The 22,374-nt window shown below is 41.4% G+C and overlaps 1 protein-coding gene across 1 annotated transcript; it reads right to left on the reverse strand.

Moving 5' to 3' along the window:
• Positions 1-894: 894 nt before the first annotated feature.
• RAB21 (RAB21, member RAS oncogene family) lies at positions 895-22,219 on the reverse strand. Its single transcript, XM_039499833.1, has 7 exons — positions 22,024-22,219; positions 9,083-9,142; positions 8,713-8,820; positions 7,229-7,292; positions 5,430-5,484; positions 4,264-4,352; positions 895-2,916 (listed from the first exon to the last, which is right to left on the reverse strand). The coding sequence occupies exons 1-7, from the start codon at positions 22,180-22,182 to the stop codon at positions 2,777-2,779; spliced, it is 675 nt and encodes a 224-aa protein (XP_039355767.1). The 5' UTR covers positions 22,183-22,219; the 3' UTR covers positions 895-2,776.
• Positions 22,220-22,374: the final 155 nt, after the last annotated feature.

The raw sequence follows: 22,374 nt of genomic DNA on the forward strand, positions 1-22,374 counted from the left end.
AAGGTAAGTTTTGTGTTTACCCTTTGTTAACTAGATGTTGGCTTACACACCAGTTGGAGGGTTTAAAATCTCTTCCAAGCTTTAAGTGTTATCCACAACCACAATGCTTTTCTGCGCCCTGCTAAACTCAAATTGTCCCTAACTTGCAAGGTAAAACATTCCACTTTAATTGAAAGTCATGTAGCAGAAGTATTTCCATTTACTTGTTAGATTTTGAATTTGGCCTTTGTACAGTTTCATTGAGTTTTATTAGACTGGTAACTGCTATTGGTATTAATATTGCAATAATGCTAGTCACCCTAGCTGCAAGCTTTAATTGTACAGCAGCAATTACTGAAGTGAGGAGTCTTTGTTCATTCTAGTTTGAGTTATGTATTTAAATTTGTATGTTACACAGTTAAAGAAGGGTTAGGAATGTTAGTCAGAGACAACATGAAAGGAATCTGTACCAAAAGGGCTTGAGGTGTTTACTCTACACTGGAATGTGATAGTAATGTGAGACAAGTCAAAGACCTGGAAAGCTATTACAGACAGACATTGAAGAGGAGTTTCATGTTTGTCTTCCAAAAGAAGTATTCTATGAGTCAATTGATTCATTGGTAGGACAGCACTGAGAGCTGAAGCCAATCAGTACCGCCTTTCTTTCTAAGAAAGGAAAATATGCTGCTGTCAGAACTGAGCTTCTGTCATATTACACAGCTATGTTCTCCGGTATATGTTTATTTATGGAAATGAAACAAGATGCAGAAAGACAGCAAGTACTAGGGAGTTTAAAAAGTTGCTATTTTTAAATGATCCATAAATTAACCTGTTAAATTTATTCCCAACTAACTTGAGGAAAGAACAGTGACAGACCTAGAGAGACATGTACTAGTATCAAGAGGTAACTCAGTATTTTGAGTTGCTGATATAGAATTACGTACATTTATTCCAACACAGTAATAGTTCTGCATTGCAGCTAGTTTACATGGTCTTAACAGAATATTTGAGTCTTGTGGTCAGACTTTTCATTAATATTTTCCACAGTCATTTACAGAGGCCAAGCAATAGCATGCTATGTTTTCTTGCCAGTTAAGATGTATAAGCCATTTACACAATGTTTGAAGAGTTACCTAACTTGATGTGTCTGTCAGGTTTAAGCCCAAGGTTGCCCAGATTGGATTGTGGAAATGTAGGTTCCAACTGTTTTACCATGAAGTACTTGAGCTAAAATTTTATCATTTTGGGGCAGGGGGAAAAAAGGAATACACTGAGGATATTCAGCATATTCTTGTTGTAGTACAAATGGATTTGCCATCACCTACACTGCATAATAGATATTTCCCACAGCTTTCAGTACATTTGCAATTGCTTAAGTAATCCTGATTCTGCCCTTCAGAAAAAGGAAAGCCAAAGAATATTCTATTTTGTCAGACATCACTTTTACTGTTTTTCCAAATGTGACAAATTGTGTAAAAAGTCAGAGCACAACAGTTTAAGTTTTAATTGCCACCATGTGTTCCTGCTGCAGATAATTTTTTTTAAAACACACTTTAATATTTCCAAAAAAAAATCTGCCCAAAACCTTAAAGTAGGCTTCACCAAGCTTTACAAAAGCAGCAAAGCATGAATATAATTTAGTCCTTTCTAGTGTTCCTATAGTTACACTGCATCTTTAAGTTTTTACATCTTACATTTATAGTCAAACCACTCAAACTCAAAAGTAATTCAGGAAAGTTAAATTTCATTTACTTGTTCACTCAAGCTTTGTAGTATGAACAACTAATGCTCAAAGTTTAAAAATGCTGTCTTAGGAGGCAAGGATACCAATACAACTTTTCACAAACATTGTTTAGTGGCTACCAGATGGACAAGGGCTAAATTTATTTAAGATTAGGCTTCCTTGGAGACTAGGGAGAGGATGAAGCAATTGCAGACTTGAGATGGCAGTGTGCTCCACTGTTCATCTGGGACTCAAGTCCCTCTGGGTTAACTGGAGTTTAAGGAAGCACTCCTACCCTGTCACTAGAGGTGCTCTGTAGCATATTGCTACTTGCCAGGAAGAGACTTTTAAAGAGCTCTGTAACTGAATACACCAAAAAACCCACCTCTTAGGAGTCTGCAGGAAGAGCAGGTGAAGAAACAAGCAGTCTGACAAAGTACAAATGAAAAACCTGCATCTTTTCACCAATTGTTATTCACTTGACAATCACTGACAAGGATGATTATGTATTTCTGCACCTGCACTTGTAAAAGCAGATAAAATATTTAATATGTAATTTACAATGTATTTTACCAGCTTGGCATACAGAATGAATATATAGTATATCAAAGTAGTTGACAGTTATGGACTTGTGTAAGCCCTGCAAAAATAGTAGTTCAGTTATTTGCTAATTTAAAAAAAAAGTTTGCAGTTTAGAAGTGATACAGTTGAATCTACCACAAAATACAAACAGCTGCAAAAATGTATACCATTCCAACAATGTATATAAGTTATTAAATAATGATCTGATTTAAAGAATATAAATGAAGCCTTTAAGTAGGTATTTTCTATATGCATATTATTCCTCATTAAAGAAAAATATGTAAAAAGGCCATTGGTAATTGCTTTGTTAACCACTGTAGAAAATGCCAATTCTCTGGTCTCAGATTCCACTAGTTTAGCACTTGGTCTCTGCAGTGTTATAAGTGATTATTTTTCAATACTGTTAATTCTATTACTCCACTGGTAAAGAATGCATGACTTGAAACATGGCAGTCTTCATGTTGAGGGGCAATAATCCACAGTTTTATACAGTTATCCAGAAGAACAGCATCCTCCACTGCTCTGTGCTTGTGGCTCATCATCAATAATCTGTACACCCCGCCTTCCAGTTCCTGACTGGCTGGAACCATTGCCTCTTGCTCTTTCATCCACTTGAGCAGTTTCTATCATTCCTGGAAAATAAGAACTCAAATCAGGATGACATTCCATTACAATTTTAAATATTTCAAGGCTCTGAATTCTTCAACAAGCTATTTAATCTCAGTGCACACAGAGCTGTTATCAACATGATTATATTTAGCAATACAAGATGCAAGCAAACTGAAATTTTTCAACATACCAAAAAAAATATCCACTTTTATTTAAAGTGATCCACAGCTGATACCACAGACCAACATTTTAAAACAGGTTGCTACATTTAAAGTCCTAATCCATATTTAGATCCCAGAAATTCAGAACACCCAGCAGCTCTAATTGGACTTCAGTAGGACCATTTGGGTGCTCGGTAGTTGAGTTAGTAAGGCATTTGGGCCTAAATAAATGACCTCTCTCAACCATATTAACTACTGCACTAGGGCTAGTACATAGGAACAAAAAAGTTACCGCTGAAAATTCTACAAATAAAGGAAAGCAACAGCAGACAGCTGAATGATGTTAGATCCGTTTCCTTCCTAATTTGGCTCCTTTGAAGGTTTAAGACACAGGTGTTCACAAAGAATTCACAGATGTAGGGAGTAAGGCACCTATATTCCAATCCAGACCATTTGGAATGTGGTTTAAGATCTGTGCAATAAACTCCAAGTTGACTCTGGACAGCAAGTGACTAGAGAGAACTTAAAATCAAGAGTTCTGAAGCCAAGTTTCTGGGGGATGGAGGATTAGAAGGGAGCAATAGTCATAGGGAAAATGGAAGAGGAAAGTGTGTTTATGTACTTTTTCCTGTTTTCAACCAACCATTGCTTAGATAGGGTGAAGGAGAGACCTTGGATAGAGTGCAGCAGTACAAGAATGAAATTTTAAACAAATACACTTTGAAACACTATATTCCAAATAGCCTGAACAAGCCTTAAACTTGGTTTTCATTTTTACTTTGGACACTAGAGCCCGTGTTTTATTAACTAATTGAGGATTGAGTTCAGACAGTTGAAGGTCTCAAAATTACAACAGGTACAGTGCACAAGATAATGTATTACTCATTCAATAATACACATATCAAGTGTATGGAGTGTGCCTGATTTTTTTTTATCTTTGGCACCAAATCTTAGTCTCTTCAAACCTGCAGCAGCTTGAATGTTGGCTCAAAGACTGAAGATATTCAGCTATAGAAAGTTTGGCATCAAAAGATTAGTTCACATAACTGATCATTTGTAAGACTGATCAATTACTAAATTAAACTACAGTAGATTAGATAGCTGCGAAACCCATCTTCCAACCTATTATCTAAAAGGACTTATTCTGATGAAGGCTTTTTCCATCAACTTGTACCAATGTAAGCTCACCACAGCAAATGCAATACCTACTTTTACAGAGGTCAAGGAAGAGTTCTTCAATTCCTTTGTTTTGTTTGGCTGAAGTATGATAGTGTTTTGCTCCCACTGATTCTGCATATCTGTATATAGTGCAAATACAGAAAAAGCTTTACTTATGAGACCACATGGAATGTTAAAGAAATCAAAAATCCTTTCAAGCCTTCATACTTTGAAGTGTATAATACTCTAAGACAAATCCTCCATACTTTGATTTGTATATTTACTACATTAAAAAAAACTTTGCTATTTCATTTTGATGCCACTCCTGTATATTGTGTGCAAACAACCCAAGCCCACCTTTTAGCAAACAGATAACAGAAGCTTGGAATGATGACAGGGGGACTTGATTATCTGTCCTGATCATTTCCCTTGGGGCACCTGGCATCGGCCACTGTTGGAAGACAGGATACTGGGCTAGAGGGATCTTTGGTCTGACTCAGTATGGCCATTCTTATGTTCTTTTCAATTACATAAAAAGGTTGTTACGAGGGAGAAAAAAAATTGTTCTCCTTGACCTCTGAGGATAGGACAAGAAGCAGTGGACTTAAGTTGCAGGAAGGGTGGTTTAGATTGGACATGAGAAAAATCTTCCTGTCAGGATGGTAGTTAAGCACTGGAATAAATTGCCTAGGGAGGTTATAGAAACTCCATCATTGGAGATTTTTTTTTTTTTTTTTTAAGAGCAGATTATACAAACACCTGGTCAGGGATGGTCTAAATAATACTTAGTCTTGCCATGCATGCAGGGGTTTGGACTAGATGACCTCTCAAAGTCCCTTCCAATTCTACGATTCTATGAATAGTGTAGATTCAGAAGCATCACTGAAAGCAATAAAGGGAGCATCTACTATTTTAATAACGCTTCAGAAGCTAAGTTTACTACAGAATATACTGCAATTTAAGAGAGTTCTGTATAATTTTGAAGCTTTGTAAATCCTTGAATACATATATGGAGTAAAACATGGATGGAATGTTAGCTATAGCAGTAATTCTGGCTGATAAAACAAAAGCAAAACAAAAGCTATAGTAATTAGCTACAACTGTTCACTAAAAGCACTACTGCTTTTTTAGTCTTGTGATGAAGGCACTAGTTACAGCAGAATTGATTTAACTAATTTAAAGTTACACAGTCAAAGTTTAAGGAAAAACAAACTTACGTTTCTGCTTCTTGAACTGAAACATGCCTCTCTTTTTCCAAGTCTATTTTGTTACCTGTCAGAGAGAACGACACTAGTCTTCAGATCTTTGCAGTGTGCAGAACAGACTAAAGAAAAAAAAGTCTAGAAACTATGGATCTTTCTTCCTATCACTTTCCAAAGACTACCTTCAAACATAATCTAACATCAAACTGGTGTTCCTTAAAAGGTTTTACATGTTAAGGGTTAGCAGTATTTAAAGGTTTTCCCCTTTCACCCAGATACTTAGAATGGGATCCAAAAAGGTACACTGGCACCCCTAAGTCCCAATTTTAGACTCCACTGTTAACCACAAAACTCCTGCTAAACCCTGTAGGCACCAAATAAGTTTAAGTACTTAAGTTTTCAGGGTGAAAAAAACAGTTTTCCTAGGGTCTATTTTCCTGCCTTTGGTCACACACTGGCCTTCCTCTAGGTGTCCAGATACCTATCTCCAGCCTGAGCTCCAGTGTGTCCATGAACTGAGGAAGAGCATTTACCTGACCATCTCATATGCAGGGCCTGATCCAGGAGACATGCTCAGAGCTGCCTGCTGGATCACAGTCCATTCAAAGTGTGACCACCAGAGGAGGGGGTGCCCATCTTATGACTTTTAGCTCAGTGGTTATAGCACTCATCTGAGAGGTGAGAGACTCAGCTTCTAATACCCTCACTGCTTAGTGACAATAAGATATGAACAGGGAAGGGGGGGCGGGTCTCCCACCTCTCATGTGAGAGCACTCTCTCCTGAGAAACTCACAGCTCAGTCACTGGGAGACAAGGATGGAGTCTGTTGAAGATGTTCCACTATGGATAAGTAATGAAAGCAACTGGAACGGGGGAACTAAACCCTGGGACTCCCATCTCTCAGACAAGCATCCTAACCACCAGGCTACAGATTCATTCCCATTCTCACTTTCATTTATTCACAGTGGAATGCTCCAACAGGAGAGATGGGGAGCCCCACATCTGAAAATCCCATAGCTTAGTGGTTAGAGCATGCAGAAGTGGGAGATCCCTGTTCAAATCCTCTCCCCCTCTGGCAGAGAGGGGGAATTTAACCTGGGTCTCTCACATGCTAGGCAAGTGCTCTAACCACTAGGCAAAAAGTTAGAGTGGGCAGCACCACCACCTCCAGACATTTTATGTGGGTTAGACAGGTACCTAACTCAATCCCACAAGAAACACCTGAGGTACTTAAGCCACATGACTCCAAGAGACAGGTTCAGGTTTACAGATCATTAAGTAGAAGTAAGTACGTCCCAATGGCCCCAACTTAGGTTGCTATCTCCAAGGGAGGGAGAATGCTTAGAACAACCTCCTCTTAAGCTAGCCAATGGGAGATGCTGAAGTGGCTCCTCACCTAGCGAGCTAGCTTTGTGGATTGCTTTTAAGGCACCCATCTCCTCATTCATTGTACAGGGAGCCTAGCACTTAACTCAAGCTTATGAATATGTTGTTCCTGTAATTTTAGGTGCCTAAATGTTACGCACCAATGCTCAATGTGTGACACCCAAGTCCATTTAATACATACTGAGGAAGCTAAAGTTAATTTATCTTTCCACACCAAATCTTGCATATACTTAATAGTTTAGGTATCAATATATAGTATCTGCTGAGTTCACATTTGGTAGGAAGCTCATCTGTACTGTAAGACTATGTTCCATTATCACAAAAGCAAGTAATCATGGCAATGTTTAAACTGGATATTTACAATAAATCAGCAAACAAGTCTCTCATCCACTCAAAACAGACTGCTTTAAAAAATAAAATAGCCTTACCAACTATACATAAACAGATTTCGTTTCCCAACATTTTTCTTAATTCCTTGACCCAGTTTTTTACCTGCATACAAATATTAGAGTTAGATGCTTCTTAAAATGAGAATACATGTATCACCACTTTAAGGTCATGGATCCAACTATCCAGCTTTAAGACTAAGACAGATACCTATGCAAGTGTCTTTATAGACTAAAAAAAGGATGAAGTCTAAGCGGGTGATCTGGAATCCAGAGAAGTTATGCACCTCTGAGTTGTACTAAAGGTAATCCAGCATCTGTTATCCCAGTCCCAAAGAGCAAGCTGCATATCACATGTGATGTAAATGCACATGAGGTTGTCTTTTAGGTCAAATCTGACTTCTGTATTGACTGCTACACAGATGGATCAGTAATAGGTTAGTGTACATGGTGTTCTACTAGAAGAACTGGGGCCTGCTCTGAGTGTTTTACAATCCAATTTAGACATAATGGAGGACTGTTTTGGGAGGAATAGAACCAGAAAAGATTACTACTTTTGCATGTCTGGTTGGAGATGGACCAATAGAAAATATCATTTAGTCTGTGTGGACAAAGTGAGTGTATAAGCTTATGAATTTCTATTTATTATGGTTAAGGAAGGAAGGAAGTTAACTGCAAGAAAGTCCAATAAAAATTAGATCCCATGATACAAAAGTGAAAACATACAAAAAACCCCAAACTTTTACATGCTATTAAAACCAAAACAACAAACAAGAACAAGCCACGTTTCTCTTTAGACAGAGTACATGATGGAAAAAAACTTGATTAAAATGAAAATCCTTCAGAATCTTACCAAATAATATTCTAATAAGTAGATCATTTAGATTTATGGACTCAACTCTGGAATATATAAGCAGCTCTATATAGACATAGAAGCTCCAAAACCTTACCTCTACTTACTGTTACAAGATATTAGTAATCAAGAGGCACATTGTTCTTGGAAACATTTTCTTTAGTGTAGTAACTTGGAAATTATGGTAAATTAGTGCATTCCACAAGCAAGGCATGTTACATTTCAAATAATTGAGATTATGCAATAGGCATGTATAGTACCTAAATGTTATTGTTCCATCACTACCACATTAAGCACTGTTCTTGTAAATATATAGTAGAGTAGTTCTGCCCTAGTTACTTCAGAATATAAGCAGTTAAACTCTAATGACAGTGCCATAACAGCATTAATCTTAATTGTTTTACCAGGAGCAAAGGGGGGAAGGAGGAAGAAAAAAGTTCCTTAAACTGTTCCGTTCTAGTAAAGTTGGAAGATTTTCTATTAGAAAGAAAAAAGAATTTAGATCTTTCAAATTGATTAGTTACAAAAACTGACTGTACTGCAGTTTTTGTAACTAAGTTAATTAGAAAGTACATTTAGTTACTGATGAAATGGAAACTTCCAAGTTGCACACTCATACTGTAGGGAAGCTTTGAACCTATTTACTTGTGAGGAGATTAATTTGTCACAGTACCTTTTGAAAAGAGTCTTCATCTGTTATGTCATATACTAAAATAGCTCCATTAGAATCTCTGTAGTAAATTGGACCCAGTGCATGGAATCTTTCTTGACCTGCTGTATCCTGCATGTGGTAGACATTTGTGTTAGTGTTCATTAAGGCAAAACTGACAACAGTCAAGGAAATCCAATTATTGAACAAGAGTAACACTAGAAATAAGTAAACTTAGTTCTTGGCAAGAATCCAACCAGAATCTCAAATGTGTATTCTTTTTATTTGTGCTTAGTATTTTAACAAACAAGACTTGAATTCCATTTTAAAAGTGAAAAGCTGAAGTTTATAAAAAAGGAGAGTGAACAGAAATGTAAAAGGCAGATAAACATACCCATATTGCAAGGTTTACTCTTTTTCCTCCAATGTTTAGCTTCTTTGTTAGAAAAGATGCCTAGAACAGAAATTAAAATATGTATGAAACAGTTTAGAGACAAGAGTCATAGTTAATTTTTACATTTATGACTAATCCAGAGAGTTGTTTATATCTGAATTACTTTTGTACTACTGGGTTTTAAAAAAGGAAAAACAAACCCCGAAGCAAAAATCTGTTCAGATCACTATTAATCAAGCCAAGGTAACCATCAGAAGATGTGTGGAGGTGATAGACCAAAACATAATATTGTCCAATGCTGGGGATTAGCCTAGCTCCAAGAAACCACACTTTCAGCTTGCCTTTCAGAGTATCTCCAGGCAAGTCAAACAATTTTATAACATCTCAATATTGCTTCACCATTGGGCAGCATTTAAGTAGTAACTGCCATTTATTCAGTCTGGAGTGAAGAATAAATTCAGGAATTTTGCATTATGTTACAAATGATCTAGCAGCCCAAGCCAATTATGTAAGATTTTAATGATAAAATCTAGTTTAATGAGAAAAAGTAGTTAGGTCTTAACCCATAAACAATGGGCAAAGATTTGAACATTAAACACACTAATCAGCCTTAGTGTGACTATTAGCTAGCTATTATCCTTTGGCAAGCATGTTCACTTCTGATCCTCCATGAGAACATCCCTGCCTTCAGAGTAGTCTGTTCTCCTTGGTCTGAATCCTAGGGGTCTGATGAAGTGAATATTCACCCACGAAAGCTTATGCTCCAATATGTCTGTTAGTCTATAAAGGTTCCACAAGACTGTTGCTTTTTACAGATCCAGACTAATAGCTACCCATCTGTTAGTTATACCATAAGCCAACTGATTTTTTTTTTTACATTAATACCACCCCACCCCCATTTGGAACATACCAGGACAACTGAGCCTGGGACAGATGTAGGCCAATTTAAAGAGTTAAGAGCTCAAGGCATGACAAGTTTTGTGGCACAGTGGCCTTAGCTACCATAGTGACTGAAATCTTACTTTGAGGGGATCTTTTTGATCAGTGGTTCTCAAACTTTTGTTCTGGTGACCCCTTTCACATAGCATGCCTGAGTGAGACTCCCTGCCTTACATAACGGCTATACTGGGTCCATCCAGCCCAGCATCCTGTCTGCCAGCAGTGGCCAATGCCAGGTGCCCCAGAAGGAGTGAACTTAACAGGCAATGATCAAGTGATCTCTTTCCTGCCATCCACCTCCACACACTGACAAACAGAGGGTAGGGACACCATTCCTTACCCATCCTAGCTAATCCCATTAATGGGCTTAACCTCCATGTTTTAAAAGAGAACTAGATACATTCCTGTTATAGTCCTAGCCTTCACAACCTCCTTAGGCAAGGAGTTCCACAAGTTGACTGTGCGCATATGAATATATAAAAAGTGTTTTTAATTTAACACCATTGTAAGTGCTGGAGGCAAAGCAGAGTTTGGGATGGAGGCTGACAGCTCGCAACTCCCCACATCATAACCTCATGAGCCCCTGAAGGGTCCTGACCCCCAGTTTGAGAACCCCCATTTTTGAGGTTTGGCAAAAAGATAAATACTATGTTGCAACTTTCCTCATATGAAACAGACTGGCCCTTCTCTTTGAAGAAAGACGTTTGTGGGCAAGAAAACAGGAAACTCCCATCAGTGGCAGCTTCTTTCATAGAAAAACTACAGAATCCAGATTCAGACTACAGCAACCAGTTCACATGGTTAAAATACTACAACTCCAGACTGCAGCCAAGTAAAATAATCTGGACACCATACATATTGTGAATCTACCAGATCACTTTAGATACTATGAGGAGGTAAAGGTACCCCCAACATTTAGATTTCAAACCAGATTAATAAATTACTTCAAAATTCAAAAGAATCTGAAGAATGTCAGTCTTGGTTCTAGTTGTATCTCAGACTGGTAGAAATGGCATTTTAAGTTTGCATTAAAGCTAGGGACAAAAACTAAGCTAAAGTTAAAGCCTGAAACATTAAAAAAAACGACAAGCAGCAATGTTGACAGTCACAGGAGCAAATATTTCATGTAATTTACTTTTGAATATAGCCCAAAAATTGGGACAGGCATATTTTCTTTGATCAAATGTAAAGTCTTAGCTACTGAATAACAAGTGATTAGAAGATTTTCCCCCAGTATGAAGCTAAGTGAAAGCAGGCTTCAAGTTATATTTTTATGATGCATAGACAATATGCTAGAGTTACAATGCAATGCACAACTGCTTTACCCATGTAGTATAAGGAGTTAGGCAGCAGAGGTAACTCCCTTGGTTGGTAGGCTTCATTATTGGGTTAACAGTGTTTAAGTAAATTTCTCAAGCAATGTCCCCTAGTCACTTAGGATTTCTAGCATTTGTGACTATAAATATGCTAGTCTATTCAGTGTAAGGGTATGTTCTTAGAACATACCAGTGCATTTTAGTCTTGGATCCTTAAGAAAAAAGCTCAACTTTAACCTGTTAGGTTTCCAATTGCAAGAAGTCGCTTCACTTCTGTTTCATTTAACATTAAGAGCTGCAGTTATGAGAATTCTGCAATGTAACTTGGAAGATAATAGATCCTTATTCATTTCAGTCCTTTTGTAGCTTTACTGAATATAAAACTTTAGTGGACTAAGGCTAGTTTAAATCTGAAAGTCATGAGTTTTAATTTCCAGTCATTCCTTTCAACTTTTTATTTCTATGACATTTTTTGGGTCTGGTTTCCAAGACATGAGATGAGCAGAAGTTATCGCCAAATAATCTCAAGCATCTCTGAAATAAACTGCAACTACTACTGCTATATTGAGTCTTGTGATATCTTATGACTTTTCAGTCCTTTATGCATTAAAAGCCTTTGATCTCCAGTGAATGCTTCAACCTACAATTTACACTAAGTTCAGTTATGTTTAACTCATTAATCTCCTACAATTGTTAAGAAATGGTCTTCCATCTATGGGCACATTAAGGGAATGATATTTAACACTTCAAAGAGCAAGAGCTTCATCCCTGCTCCAGCCCCTTTATGCTGGATAAGAGCCTAAGCAACATAAAAAAGGCTCTAAAAATCCCCAGATCCAGTTAGGAGAGGATTCCCTCAAGCCCTGATGTAGGGGGAATGCCAGGGGCATGTTAAGTGCAGGGTGTCACTGTGTGCAGCACTGGAAATTCCAGATAGTGCTGCAACCTATATGGCAATCTAGGGACGTGGTCATAACTTAGACAAGCCCCCCCAAGTCTACTTAAATTACATCAGGGCTGCTCCAAACCTGAGAAGAACCCAGAATCAGGAGGGTGCAAAGTTTACTTAAAGCTGCATTAGCTCCTCTTCATCTGGACTGTGTGCCAAGCCTCTTTGTATTTACTGTAGTTTAGATTTGAGAAATAATTCCTGAAGACCAAAAAAACCAAACTATTTCAGACAATTGTTTATCACTTGAGCTCAAGGCAGCAGATTAGCAACTTCCACCATTTCAGTGATTCAGTGCTTATCACTTTAGCAATAGATTCGCATTATTAAACTATTTAAGATCCAACATGAAATCAAATATGGCTGACATGACTAATTAGTACAGGCCTGCACAACATGCAGCCCACGAGGGGGAGGGGGGCTGAGTAGGCAAGTGGCAGGTGAGGGAGGGGGGCTGAGGAGGTGAGTGAGTGGGTAGTGGCGGGGGGGGGGGCAGGTGAGCCAGTGGCTGGCCCCAGCTCATCTCCGCTCTGCCTCCTCCCCTGAATGCTCCGCCCCACTTCTCCCTCTCTCCCCGTGAATCAGCTGTTCCCGTGTGAAGCCTGGGAGGACTGAGAAGCAGTGCGGCAGCTTCGCACTCAGGTTCAGGGAGGTGAAGACCAAGTGGAGGTGAACTGGGGCGGAGGGATGCGAGGAGGGCCACCCGCACTGCAGCAGGTAGCCTGGGGGGGGGGGCGCGCAGGGAAATCACTCCCCGCTCCAGCTCACCTCCGCTCTGCCTCCCTGGGCCTAAGTGTGAAGCTGCTGCTTGCTTCTCAGCCCTCCCAGGCTTCCCACGCGAACAGCTGATTCGCGGGAAGCTGGGGGGCTGTGAGCTTGGCCTGACCCAGTGCTTTAGGCGCTGCGGGGCAGCAGCCTGGCCCGGCTCCAGCTGAGCTGTGCGGCTGTAGCACCGCCAGCCACCTCGGTAAGGGGGTGGGGGGGGTTGGATAGGGGTCAGGGTGGTCAGAGGGCAGGGAACAGGGGGGTTGAATGGGGGCAAGGGTCCCGGGGGGGTGTCAGGAAGGAGAGGGGAGGGAGGTTGGATGGGATGGCAGGGGCAGTCAAGGGACAGGGAGAAGGGGTGGTTGGATGGGTCAGGGGTCCCAGGAGGCCACCAGGAATGAGAGGAGGGGTTGGATAGGGTGGTGGGGGTGGGGTTCAGCAGGATGGTGCTGGGGAAGGAGGGTTTGTTTCTGTGGGGCAGGCGGCACTTGGGGGGTTGTTTTTGCAGGGCAGGCAGTGCTGGGGGTGTTGTGTTTTGGGGGGCTGGGTGGCACTGGGGGGGTTTGGCCCCCAGCTGTTTTCTTTGGAGTAATATGGCCCTTGCTGCTTTACGAGTTGTGCAGGCCTGAATTAGCATATACCCACGTACTAGCAGCATCCTAATGCCAGAGTCCTGGGGAAGTCTGACCTAGAATGGACATTTTTGCCCATCACAGTTCTCCCTGTGGTTTCCAATAAAAAATTCCTTTCATAGTTTTAGCAAGGTTTTTTTTAATTCTGCTAGTACAGAAAGACTACATTGCAGTGAGTGAATCTGTGTATAAAGTAGCACTGAAGGACTACAGGACTCAGATGGGATGAGCTGGATACATGTACTGTAGCAGATCAAACAGGTCTGGATTTTAACTACAGGAAGAATATTGCAATATGTTAGTTTAGTGATTAGTTCATACTGATGAATTTATAAAGGCTGAACTAGGTTTATTCCTTGTCTGGGAGGCACTAGGTAGGAAAATTTAAGAAGCCTGTCTCCACCCATAAAGAGTGGGCACAGCCCATCTTCCAATGCTAGGGAGGGAGCCAGTTCTGCAAACAAGGCTAGCTGGCCCCATTGAAGGCATTTCTGGACAGGGCTAATGCCTCACCACCCTCCTGCATGCTAGAATGGCTCTAACTTTTCAAGAGAGTTTAGCAAGAGCCACATTGCATGGTGCTTCTCCCCTCTTATCCCATGGCAAAGGGTAACTTTTAAAGAAAGCAACAATGCTTCCTGGCTCATCCCCTCTCCTTCACATGGCTCATCATCAGCTTCAGAGGGAACTACCCATATGCTTAGGTACCTTGCTGACTGGAGCCATAATGCAGAACTGAGTCCTTACTGAGTTTAATTAGACTATAAATGATTTTTTACCAACAAAAAATCTGCCTAAGCACAATTTAAATCACACCATTTCATTGCTTGATATGTTTCAGGATAAATGAGAATACATTCTTAAAGTCACTGACAGTTTCACTGTCAAGTCATAACCAGCTGAGCTTAGGAGGCCTTGTTTAATGTGGTAACTGATCTGATGCACTATTCAAAATTCATAAGGTTTCAGAGAATGTTCTAGGCATCAGTGACCAGAACGCTATGGGGGGAGGGGGGGGTGGAAAAGAGATCAGAAAACCAAGAGTGGAAAAAAATGGGACACATGGAGCCCTGCCATCTATTTCATGCAGTCACAGCTTCAAGCACTTCTCCAATTGTCTTTAAAAACAAACTGTTTGACAGCACCCATTAATATCCTTCTCATCTTGCTTATCCTTCCAACAACATTTAACAAGCTGACACGCTGAATAACGAAGGACTCATCTACACTTAAATTTTATATCAGCATACCTATGTCAGAGGTCTGAAAAAACCCACACCCCACACCAACATAACTATGCCAATAAAACATCTGATGCAGATGAAGCTATGCCAACATGAATGCTTCTATTGGCACAGATAATATCAGGGAGGTGTTGTTCCTATATTGGCAGAGGCTCTGCAGTATAGATATAGCCTTCCCTGCCAGACAAATGATCAGACCAATGGTCCACCTAACCCAGTATCCTGTCTGACAGTGACCAGTGCCATATGCTTCTGAGGGAGTGAACAGAACAGGGCAATTTACTGAGTGATTCTAATGTGTTGTCCACTCCCAGCTTCTAGCAGTCAGAGGTTTAGAGACAGGGTTGCCTCTCAGACCATCTTGGCTAATAGCCATCGATGTGCCTATCCTCCATGAATTTATCTAAGTTTTTTTGAGCCCAGTTATACTTTTGACCTTCAACGAGTTCCACAGGTTGACTGTGCTGGGTCAAGTACTTCCTTATGTTTTAAGCCAGCTGCCTATTAATTTTATTGCGTGCCCCTTGGTTTGTGTGTAACATTAAGTGGTAAACACTCCCTTATTCACTTTCTCCACACCATTCAGAATTTTAGATCTCCATCATATCCTCTGTCGCCTCTTTTCTAAGATGAACAATCCCAGTCTTTTTAAATCTCTCCTCATATGGAAGTTGTTCTATACTACTAATCATTTGTGTTCCCCTTCTCTGTATCTTTTCCAATTCTAACAGATTTTATTTTATTTATATGTATTTTTAGAGGGGTCAAAAGGAACTGCACAGTATCAAGATGTGGACATACCATGGATTTATGTACAGACATGATATTTTTTGTCTTATTTACCTCTTTCCTAATGCTAGGAACCATTGTTAACTTTGTTGACTGCTACTGCACACTGAGCGGATGTTTTCAGAGAACTATCCACAATGACTCCAAGACTTCTTGAGTGGTAACAGCTAATTTAGATAATTTTGTATGTATAGTTGGTACTGTTTTCCAATGTGCATTAATTTTCATTTATCAACACTGAATTATGTCAGCTATTTTGTTGTCCACCCAGTTGTGAGATCCCTTTGTAACTGTCTGCTTCAGACTTATCTTGAGTCATTTTGTATGATCTGCCAATTTTGCTACCTTGCTGTTTACCCCCTTTTCCAGATCATTTATGAATACGTTTGACAGCACTGGTCCTAGTACAGATCCTTGGGGGACCCTTCTATTTACCTCTCTCCACTGTAAAAAAACCCGACCATTTATTCCTATTCTTGGTTTCCTATCTATTAATCAGTTACTGATCCATGAGAGAGCCTTCCCTCTTATCCCATGACTCCTTACTTTGCTTTAGAGCTTTTGGTGAGGGACACTGTCAAAGGCTTTGAGGATCCAAATACACTATATCCACTGGAATCACTTGTCCACATGTTTGTTGACCCCCACTCAAAGAATTCTAATAGACTGGTGAAGCATGATTTTCCTTTACGGAAGCCAGATTGACTCGTCCTCAACATGTTGTGCTTGTCTAGTGTCTGATAATTCTGTTTTTTTAAATTATAGTTGCAACCCAGTTTGCCTGGTATAGTAACTCCTCACTTAAAGTCATCCTGGTTAACATTTTGTTGTTACATTGCTGATCAATAGGGAACATGCTCATTTGAAGTTGTGTAATATGCTCCCTTCTAACTCGTTTGGGAGCCATCTGCTTTGTCTACTGCTTGCAGGAAGAGCAGCCTATTGCAGCTAGCCGGTGGGAGCTTGGAACCAGGGTGGATCGGTAGCCCCTCCCTCATCAGCTCCCTGTACAGCAGCTGCCCAGCAGGCTAGCAATTGCAGCTGTCCCTCATCCCACTGCCATGTGCTGCTCCTGCCCTCTGCCTTGGAGCTACTCTCCGAGACTCCTGTTTGCTGGGGCGGGGGGGGGGGGAGGAAGGAGGGCTAATGTCAGAGTGTCCCCCTCCCCCTGCACCCCGCTTACCCCATCTTCCATAGATCAGGGGGACACACCAGGGCTCAGGATGGAGGGAGCTTGCAGCAGCTGCAGTCTTAGCAAGCTGATCTAATTAAAAAGGGTGTATACTTAAAGAGGAAATGCGCATATCTCCCTCCATTCCTGCTGCCTTGTAGAGTGAGAGATTTAACCCTCGAAGGCTGAGCCAATTGCTAGATCATTTAACAGAAAGGGACATATCCCACCCTGACTCCTCCACCTCAACCAAATTTCACAATCATCACTTTCACTGGAACCTAATCCCCTCATTTACATTAATTCTTATAGGGAAATTGGATTTGCTTAAAGTTGCATTTTTCAGGAACATAACTACAACCTTAAGTGAGGAGCTACTGTACTGAAGTTAACTAATATGAAACCTATCTGGGACAGACGCTGATTTAAGCAATACATTACCCACCATAGTTGGTAAGTATTTCTGCAATATATTTGAGTTCCTTCAAAAAACTCTTGCGTGACTACCATCTGGTCCTGGGGATTTACAATTGTTTAATTTATCCATTTGTTAATAGAAGAGATTTTGGAACAATACAGTTCCTCAGATTTGTCACCCAAAATTAATGGCTCATGTGGAATCTCCCTCACATCCTCTGCAGTGAAGACCAACACAAATAATTCATTTAGCTTCTCAACAACCTTGACTTTGAGTACCTTGATTGTCCAGCAAATTAAATACACCAGAAGCTGGAAGCCTGCCATTCAAATTTTTTTGCCTGCCTAATTATATTTTTTACTTTTGACTTGCCAGAGTTTGTTCCTTTCTGTTTTCCTCAGTAGGATGGGACTTGCAGTTAGAGACAAAAAGGCATCCTTTAAAAACTGAATCTTCTACTCTGTTCAGCCACAGTGGCTTTTTGGTCCCCTTACTATTTTTAATTTTGGTGTATACATATACTTTGAGACTTTTTTTAAAAAGTATTTCCATGCAGCTTGCAGACATTTCCTTCTTGTGACTGTTCTTTTTAATTTCCATTTAACTAGCCTCCTCCTTTGTGTAGTTCCCTTTTTGAAGTTAAATTCTACTGTGATGGGCTTCTTTGATATTCTTCCCTGCCCCCAGGACATTAAGTTTAAGTTACATTATTGGTCACTATTACTGAGTGATTCAGCTATAATCTCTTCAACCCAATCCCATGCAGCATTTAGGACTAAATGCAAGAATTGTGTCTCCTTGTGGGTTTCAGGCCTAGCTGCTCCAATAAGCAGTCATTAATGGTGTCAAGAAATTTTCTGCATCCTGTCCTCAGGTGATACGTCCCCAGCTATATATGTTGTGATTAAAATCCCCACTTACTGGGTTTTCTGTAGCTTCTCTGGTCTCTGAGACTTTACTGACCTGGATGATGATTGTGAGATTGTTCTTTCTACTACATGCTTATTAATTATTCAAGCATGGAATTCGTATCCCTAGAAATTTTAAGATAAAAATTCTATGAATCAAACTTTTACTATGACTACGCTTTTTCACATTTACACCACTCTCCCCCTGTGCAACCTACTCAGTCATTGCTATAATAGTGGGGGGGAAGCAGGACTGGGTACATGTAGGCATGCAGTACAGGGATGGGAGCACAAGAGAAGCTGGGGGATGCTAGTCTGTGGAGGGTGGCATAGGAAACAGGCACAGAGCCCCTGTCATGTGGGAGAACAGAAAATGCTGGAATGGGAGGAGAGAGAATGGAGGCACAGAATCCCTAGCAGGGGAAAATGGAGGGCATTGCAGAGCATCCCTGAACTAGAGGATGCAAGGGTGGCATACAGGAAGTTTCTGGGGGAACAAATGGAGAGACATAAGGAGCCCCTGGTATATGCAACAAGTTTAGTCTCCAGAAGCCAGGAAGTGTGCGACCCCTTAGTTTAATCCACATGCTGACTATATATGGTAGTAAAATACACTTTAAAATAGGATACAGGAAAGCAACTACAATAAGAGAAGTAGTTTTGAAATGTGAACTGTTCACACAGTAAGTTTCAACACCAACTGACCCTGCAGCCTGATGTTTTTAGAACTTACAGTCAATATGTTGGAAAGAGAGAAGAACCAGGGTCACTGCAGAGAGAGGATATGTAGTAGGATTGACTGAAGATAGAGGTACATTTCTGGACCTGACCCCCCAGCACCAGATGCAGAGATACAATTTCTCGACACCATTAATGACTGCTTCTTGGAGCAGCTAGTCCTGGAACCCACCCGGGAGGGAGAGACAATTCTTAATTTAGTCTTAAGTGGCACACAGCATCTGTTTAAGATGACGATATCAAAAACTATAAGTGAATCAGCTAAGTCTAGTGATGTTACAGCCCTATAAAGATATTTCATTTTTGTATATCCAAGGACTAAGGCTAGAGCGCCATCCCTTTTCATGTGAAAAGGAAGTGCATTCTCCCCACATAAGTCCCTACTCCAAAAGCTTGTTTACAGGAGGTAAAAGAAAAAGTTCTCTTTAAAAGCAATAAATCCACAGAGGAAAAATTCATTCTTTTGGTTTTATTTTTAAAATTGAATTGTGGTGGACCTGTAGCTTCCCTCACTCTGTTTCCCCAATATCCACAGAGTATTGATTCAATTCACTTTAACCTCAAGAAGTGCCTGAATTTCAATTTCCAACTACAAATTACACTAACATGCTTGGCTGAAACTGAGATACATCAGATGACAAGACTATTAATAGTCTTAATGTCACAGCCTTTAGTGGAGAACTAAGTTCTGATATCAATGTAAAACCAGACGCACAAGGCTTGTTTACACTTGCAGTGCTACCATGGGGCAGCTGTAGTGCTTGGGGAGACCCTACCAATGCTGCTGAGAGAGCTTCTCCCATTGGCATAGGTAATCCACTTCCCCAAGTGTTGGTAGCTATGCAGACAAGAGAAGTCCTCCCATTGACATAACACTGTCCACACCAAGGATTAGGTTGGTATAACTACATTTGGGGGGGGGGGGGGGGGAGGGAGAAGAAGAGGTGCAGATTTTCCAGGACAGTCTGGATCAGGGCCACCCTGGGGCAAAGCGACATAGCTGCGGCACTTGTACCCATCCGGTGGCGGTCTGAGTCTTCGGCAGCGTTTCGATGCCACCGAAGACCTGGACCGCCACCAGGCCAGGGCTCGCGGGACCCCTGTGGGACCTGGGGCAAATTGTCCCACTTGCGCCCCCTTCCCCCCAGCGGTCCTGGTCATACACTTTGTCCTTATTACATCTGAAGTGGTGCCATCATGGTTCTGCTACAACCGAATCCATTGCAGACATCTGCTGTCAGCAAGTACAGGAGTATTTAATCACAGTTTAAACTCTTCATTAACACTTCTCTAGAGCTGAAAAACTTGGGAAGAAAGGTTCATTAAAGAATCAACCCCAAGCCATGCACCTTCAATTAAGGTGAGCAAGCTCACACCTCAGACTCTCAGGAAGTCCTCAACCCCCCCCCCCACACACACACCCCACAACAGAAGATCAGACTCTCATATTTTCATGGTTATGAAGGGTTTAAAAATATTTCAAGCCCTTATGATGAGGAAGGAATATTTAATAAATGCTTTATAGTTACCATTCTGGTCTCTACTACTGTAATATCATACACACCTCTAAATATTTAGAGGTGTAAATTTTCTTCAGACCTGATTGAGAAAAATTTAAGTTTTTCTTGAAACACATAATGCACAACTTGCTTACAGCTCCACTCTATGTTGTCATCCCTAAATAGTTTGTTCTCACTCCAGAATAGTATATCTGGAACTGTGGTGGAGTTCAGACACACACACACACACAAAAGCAAAAAAAGACTCTTAGGGTATGTCTGTATGCAACAGCACAACTAGCTAGCTCAGCTAGCGTGCGGTCAAACCAACTCAGGGTTGCAGGGTTGTTGTTATACTTGTGGCCTGGCTGAGCCTAGGGCTAGGAGCCCAGGCTGTAAGACCTTATGAGGTGGGAGGGTACCAGAACTCAGGCTCCAGCCAGAGCCTAGATGTCTACACAACACCAACCAACCCACCCTGCAGCCCAAGTTGGCTGGCATGGGCCAGCCACAGGTGTCTGGTTGCTGTGTAGACACACCCAAAGAGTCTGAGAATCACTGGTCCTGATTCATAAGCTTGTACATGCACTTCAATACAGGTCATATAAATTTATAGTGAATTACAGGATTTTGGTGTTGCAAATCTGGGGCCAATAATTTAGACAGGATTTATTCTCAAAACATTTTAGCTGTCATGAACAGTTACATGGAGTGGCTCTTCCAATAATTAGAATGTTACCCAAAACTGGCTTAGTCCTCATATTGCAAAAAGGCTAAAAGTTTGGAGAATTTAGCACTTTTCAGCAGTAATATTTACTACAAGTTTTACTTAAAATTCTTGATGTTTGTTTACATGGACTTTTTCAAAAACCTAAGGACAAAATCTGAAGGCACTCACAATTTCTTTGAAGATATTGGCTTTCCTCAATACTTAGCAGCTTAACTTTCACTTAGAACATTAACCATAGCAACTAAAGCTGGAATTTGCACATAACACTTAGTCATCAGGCCGCTCACGTTGCCTAGTTAGTGAGCAGGAATTAACACTTTCAGATCATGTTTCCCCATACCAGGCTTGCAAAGGCCCACATGCAGAAAGCTAAGAGCCTGAACAGGTCATTGAAATCGAAGATAGGTAAGTATTTAAACCCAAACCCCGGCCATTTGCGGGTATAAACGGAACTACAGAACCCCCTCAAGCCAGGAAGTAACCAACAAGGAACAAGCCTGGCCACTTAAAACCAACAATCAAATAGGCAGGAAGAGGGAGAAATAATTAATACACGTATGCCAATCTTCACCCAAGGAAAAGATGATGGTACCAGGCTGGACCTCACAACAGCAGCAACGACACGATCAGAAAGTGACAGAGCCATCTGAACAGGACTCAGCCCGGAGACGAGACCAGCGACACAGATGCGGACTGACACCAAAGGGGCGGCACATATATAAGAAGTACGCTGGGAACAGACAGCTCAACAGCCAGACCGTCCTCCCTATATCCACAGGGAGACACGCACCTCGGCCCCCCGGCACCGCCCCCCGCCCGTCCCCGGGGCCCGTCCCCCCGCACCTGCAGGGTGGTGATGTGCTTGTCGTTGAACTTGTTCTCGCAGTAGCGCAGCACCAGGGAGGTTTTCCCCACGCAGCCCTCCCCGAGCAGCACCACCTTGAAGGAGAAGCTCCGGCCGCCTCCCCCCGCGCCGGAACCCGCCGCCGCCGCCGCCGCCATCCGCAGCGAACCCGCCCGCTCGCTCGCCGGGCCGCGGCCTCACATCAGCGACGCAGCAGCCGCAGGGCGCAGCCGGACACCGAGCCCGGCCGGGAGCTGCCGCGTGGAGAGCCCGGGGATGCGGGGACCGGAGGGGGCAGCCGCGAGGAGAGCCCGGGACGGAACCAGGGCACTTGTCACGGCGCTGGCCCC

Source organism: Mauremys reevesii, linkage group 1 (assembly GCF_016161935.1).
Source record: "Mauremys reevesii isolate NIE-2019 linkage group 1, ASM1616193v1, whole genome shotgun sequence".
NCBI classification, from domain to species: Eukaryota; Metazoa; Chordata; order Testudines; family Geoemydidae; genus Mauremys; species Mauremys reevesii.